The following is a 4,268-nucleotide window of genomic DNA, read 5'->3' on the forward strand; positions in this document are numbered from 1 at the left end:
ACTCACATCAGCTACGTCGGTAGCACTCACATCAGCTACGTTGGTAGCACTCAAACATCAGCTACATCAGTAGTACTCAAACATCAGCTACGTCGGTAGCACTCAAATACCAGCTACGTCGGTATCACTCACATCAGGCTTCAGCTACGTTGGTAGCACTCAAACATCAGCTACTTCAGTAGCACTCAAACATCAGCTACGTCGGTAGCACTCGAACATCAGTAGCACTCACATCAGCTACGTTGGTAGCACTCAAACATCAGCTACTTCAGTAGCACTCACATCAGCTACATCAGTAGCACTCCAGGGCCGTAGGCAGACCTTTAGGTTGGTAGGTTCTTTTGAAGAAAAAGTGGACCTTTTAGTGTGATGCTGAGGTGTGCGAAGCGCACAAAACTAGTGGGGTCTGGGGGCATGCTCCCCCAGGAAATTAAAAAAAAATTCATGCTGAAAGACTGAATTTGAGCCACTAAAATAGCACAATTATTTACTAATTCTGCACCATAATTATGCATATGGTGTGATATGGTGTGCGAAGCACACCCAGCATGCGAAGCATGCTAAAACTAGGGGGGTCTGGGGGCATGCCCCCCCAGGAAATTTTTTAAGGAATACATGCTAAAAGACTGAATTTGGTGACATTTCAGCCACTAAAATAGCACGATTTTTACTGATGTGTCAATTTTGTACCATATGCATTGCAACAAGGGACTATGTAGTTATACACATAATAATATTATCATGATAGAGAATTTGTACACTATAAAAGTGTTAATTGTTATCGCTATTAAACTGTAAGTGGTTTAAAAAAATGTTACAAGTGCCAAATCATAATAATAATTATGTGAATTTCAGGGCAGTGAATCCAGCTCGAGTCTACGTGGATGTTGTGTGGCAAAAGTATCTACTACACTGTCAAGATCTATTGGAGTGTCATAGTGTATATGCATTAATGCCAAATGGGAGAGCCGATCTTTTCCCATTGATGCCCTTAGAAAATTATTTAAACGCCTCAATCCACTTGCACTCCTCTCACATTCGCAGGATGTTACTGGAATGGTACAAGCAATCTGTAAAAGTACAAATATGTTGGGAAACATATCCTTGTCACACTCCTTTAGTGCTTCTCCAGCTGATGATGGTCTTTCTCTGGTTTTCTTACCAGTATAGCGATTTTTCCAACGCTTAAGTTCCATTTGGAATAGTTCTGGGGATGGAAGATCTGCACTGTATTTGGAAACAGCTGTTTCAAGGTTAATATTCTTTCTGCAAAGAATAGATGGCACAAGCCCTAACAGCATAATAGCAGTAACAGATGAATCACAGAACTGCTGGTCCAAGAAAGAAATTATGTGGTCCAGCAGTGGTATTGCTACATTCCTTTGAAAGTATTCACAAGGATTATCTGCTGCAGCATTGCTACGATGCTTCTGCCTAGAGGCAATGCGTGGCATTTGAATGGTGCAATCTACTTTTTCTGCAACTCTTTTGCTGTGTTCAAATATCTTAGCAAACCCAGAGTCAACATTTTTCCGCTCAAGGCTGTAAGTTTTGGTAATCTCTGTAATTTCTTCATGAGCTTCAATAATATCAAGTGTACGTTTCTGTAGCTTTACTGTGATACCAGCTAAGTGTGAGAGATATTGGTAAGTTGTAAGAAAGACTACAATAAATTCAAAGCTGATGATTCCTGCTAGCAGTTGTTGTGCATCACTACGGCTTGTTGTACCCCAATCTGAATAGGTGGTGCCATACTTTTCCATGTGCCGTTTGTAGCCGATCAGCTCCAAAGCCTCAGTAATGAACACATATGCCTGATAGAAGTGTTGATAAGCACTCTGCCGTTCTGCCCATCTGGTCCTGCAAACATCCAACAAGGGTTTTCTTCTTGTCTCATCAACCACATTTTGCCTTATAATGAGTTCTAAAACACCCATTCGCTTTGGACTGTACAGAAAAAACTTACTGCAGCTTTGCATCCGATCAAGAACATTGCGTACTTGTGGTAATTTACAACTTTTGCTGATAACTAAATTAAGACAATGGCCATTACAATGTACATACGTAGCTAATGGGGCTGCCTGCTTAATACGTGCTTGGACACCTACCGAATCTGAAGCCATGTTGCTAGCACCATCATACCCCTGACCACGCATGTTTGATGCTGGAATTTGGTTCTTACTTAAGAAGCCTAATATGACAGCAGAAATTGCCTCACCTGTTATTCTTACTAAGGGCAGAAATGCCAAAAATTCTTCCCTGATTGTATTCTGCTTATGATCAAAAAATCTGACACATAAAGCTAGGTACTCCACATTGTGGGATGTTACCTCATCTGCCAGAATAGCATAAAATGGAGATGCATTGACATCATCTACTATGCCTTGGAATATTTGCTCACCTATAACCTCAATCAAATCATTCTGACTTTGAGGAGAGATGTATGTTGCATTTCTCATTGCAGGAGTTTCCAGATGTTTCCTTAATATATCATCATTTGTAGCTAGCAATTTTAGTAGAGCAAGAAAATTTCCTGGATTACCTGGTGTTTCAGGTTTCTCTGCATCTCCTCGCAAGGCTATGCACTGTTTGCCACAAAACAGCACAGCGCTAGCCAAAGATTTCAGAATGCTACGGTTGCGTTCGATATTTGCAGCTTTGCGAGCATCTACCTGAGATGTGATGGAGACATCCGGATGCTCAACATTATATTTGAAGCTATCAGCCAGTTCCATGCACTTTTGATGATACAAAGAATTTTCATGCTCCTTAGCCTTTTCACTTTTTTTGTTCCATGCATGGAATGGCTTGTTAACAAAGCTTCCTTTGGACAAATCAGTGCAGAAAATGGCACATATGATGCAGAATACTCCATCAACCTGCTCACTGTACACCATCCAAGGATGCAGTGAAAGCCATGCAGGTTTGAAACTGCGATTGCAACCACCAACATGCTGTGTTGGAAATGCATGGTCCTTGTGTGGAATTTTATGGTTTGTAAGCAATTCATACTTTTCAGCCACCGTCAGCGAGTGCACTGCAGCAGAAAAATCAGCAGGTGACGTAGCCTTAGAATAGATTATGCCAATGTCCATTTGGACAAGGCTTGGTGTTTTGCTAGGTTGTGGCACATCAGTTGCTTTCACCATTTGAGACTCAGAAGCTGATGATGATGCAGGGGTAAGTAGTGATGGTGGAGTATGGCTACTGGTAATATCTTCAACCGGATTTAAAATGACTTCCGTTCCTATAATAGATTAGAAGAATGATTTATTGTGAGCCATCAGTTTCATACTACGTATTACGTACTCATACTATACATTACACTGTATTTCTACTATACATGGTATACTGAGTTGATAATTTAATGACAATTAAAATTATTAGCACAATCTATTGTTTATATGTTGTGCATTGAATTACAGCATCCTGGAGTAATCAGTAACTGACAGTCTGTTGTATAGTAGATAACTGACAGGCACAAGCCACGCCACGTTTGCATGAGCACAGTAGAATCATTTTACACTCAAAACCGGGTAATTTAATACTTGCATTTACGAGAATTAGAATGTTTATCTACTATCTATTCACTATAGCAAGCTAACTATATAGCTAGCTAGCTATATTACCAGAAGGTAAGGAGGGAGTAGAGCTGGTCAAAACATCTTCAGCGGAATCGTCGTCAGAATTACTATCAATTGCAATCACCTCTTCTTCAAATACCTTGCTCTTCTTCGCAAAAAGTTTATCTAGTCGCTGACAGGAAGAAGCTGACCGCTTCCTCTCACGCTCTTTCTGTTTCGCGCGTCCCATCACCGTTGTTTACATAAGGTGTTAAATCACGTGTATAATGTAAAACCACAATCGATTGTTATCAGCTTTAGCGATTTGGGGACTTTAAGGAATCGATTCCAGTTTGCTGTAGACTTATATGGACTTGGAATTGTGGACCTTTTTACTGAAATTGTGGACCTTTTTCCCAAGAGGGCGGTTCGTCCGAACCTACCGAACCCCCCTTGGCTACGGGCCTGCACTCAAACATCAGCTACGTCGGTAGCACTCAAACATCAGCTACGTCGGTAGCACTCAAACACCAGCTACATCGGTAGCACTCAAACATCAGCTACGTCAGTAGCACTCGCATCAGCTATGTTGGTAGCACTCAAACATCAGCTACTTCAGTAGCACTCAAACATCAGCTACGTTGGCAGCACTCAAACACCAGCTATGTCGGTAGCACTCAAACACCAGCTACATCGGTAGTAGCA

The 4,268-nt window shown here is 41.2% G+C and overlaps 1 protein-coding gene across 1 annotated transcript; it reads right to left on the minus strand.

Moving 5' to 3' along the window:
• Positions 1–314: 314 nt before the first annotated feature.
• LOC136262017 (52 kDa repressor of the inhibitor of the protein kinase-like) lies at positions 315–4,021 on the minus strand. Its single transcript, XM_066056146.1, has one exon. The coding sequence runs from the start codon at positions 3,147–3,149 to the stop codon at positions 852–854; it is 2,298 nt and encodes a 765-aa protein (XP_065912218.1). The 5' UTR covers positions 3,150–4,021; the 3' UTR covers positions 315–851.
• Positions 4,022–4,268: the final 247 nt, after the last annotated feature.

The sequence above is a fragment of the Dysidea avara genome, chromosome 7 (assembly GCF_963678975.1).
Source record: "Dysidea avara chromosome 7, odDysAvar1.4, whole genome shotgun sequence".
In the NCBI taxonomy this organism is placed as follows: domain Eukaryota; kingdom Metazoa; phylum Porifera; class Demospongiae; order Dictyoceratida; family Dysideidae; genus Dysidea; species Dysidea avara.

What these genes read in the sequence shown, in the direction of transcription:
- LOC136262017 (XM_066056146.1), bottom strand. Translation starts at nt 3,149, where the DNA reads ATGGTGAAAGCAACTGATGTGCCACAACCTAGCAAAACACCAAGCCTT.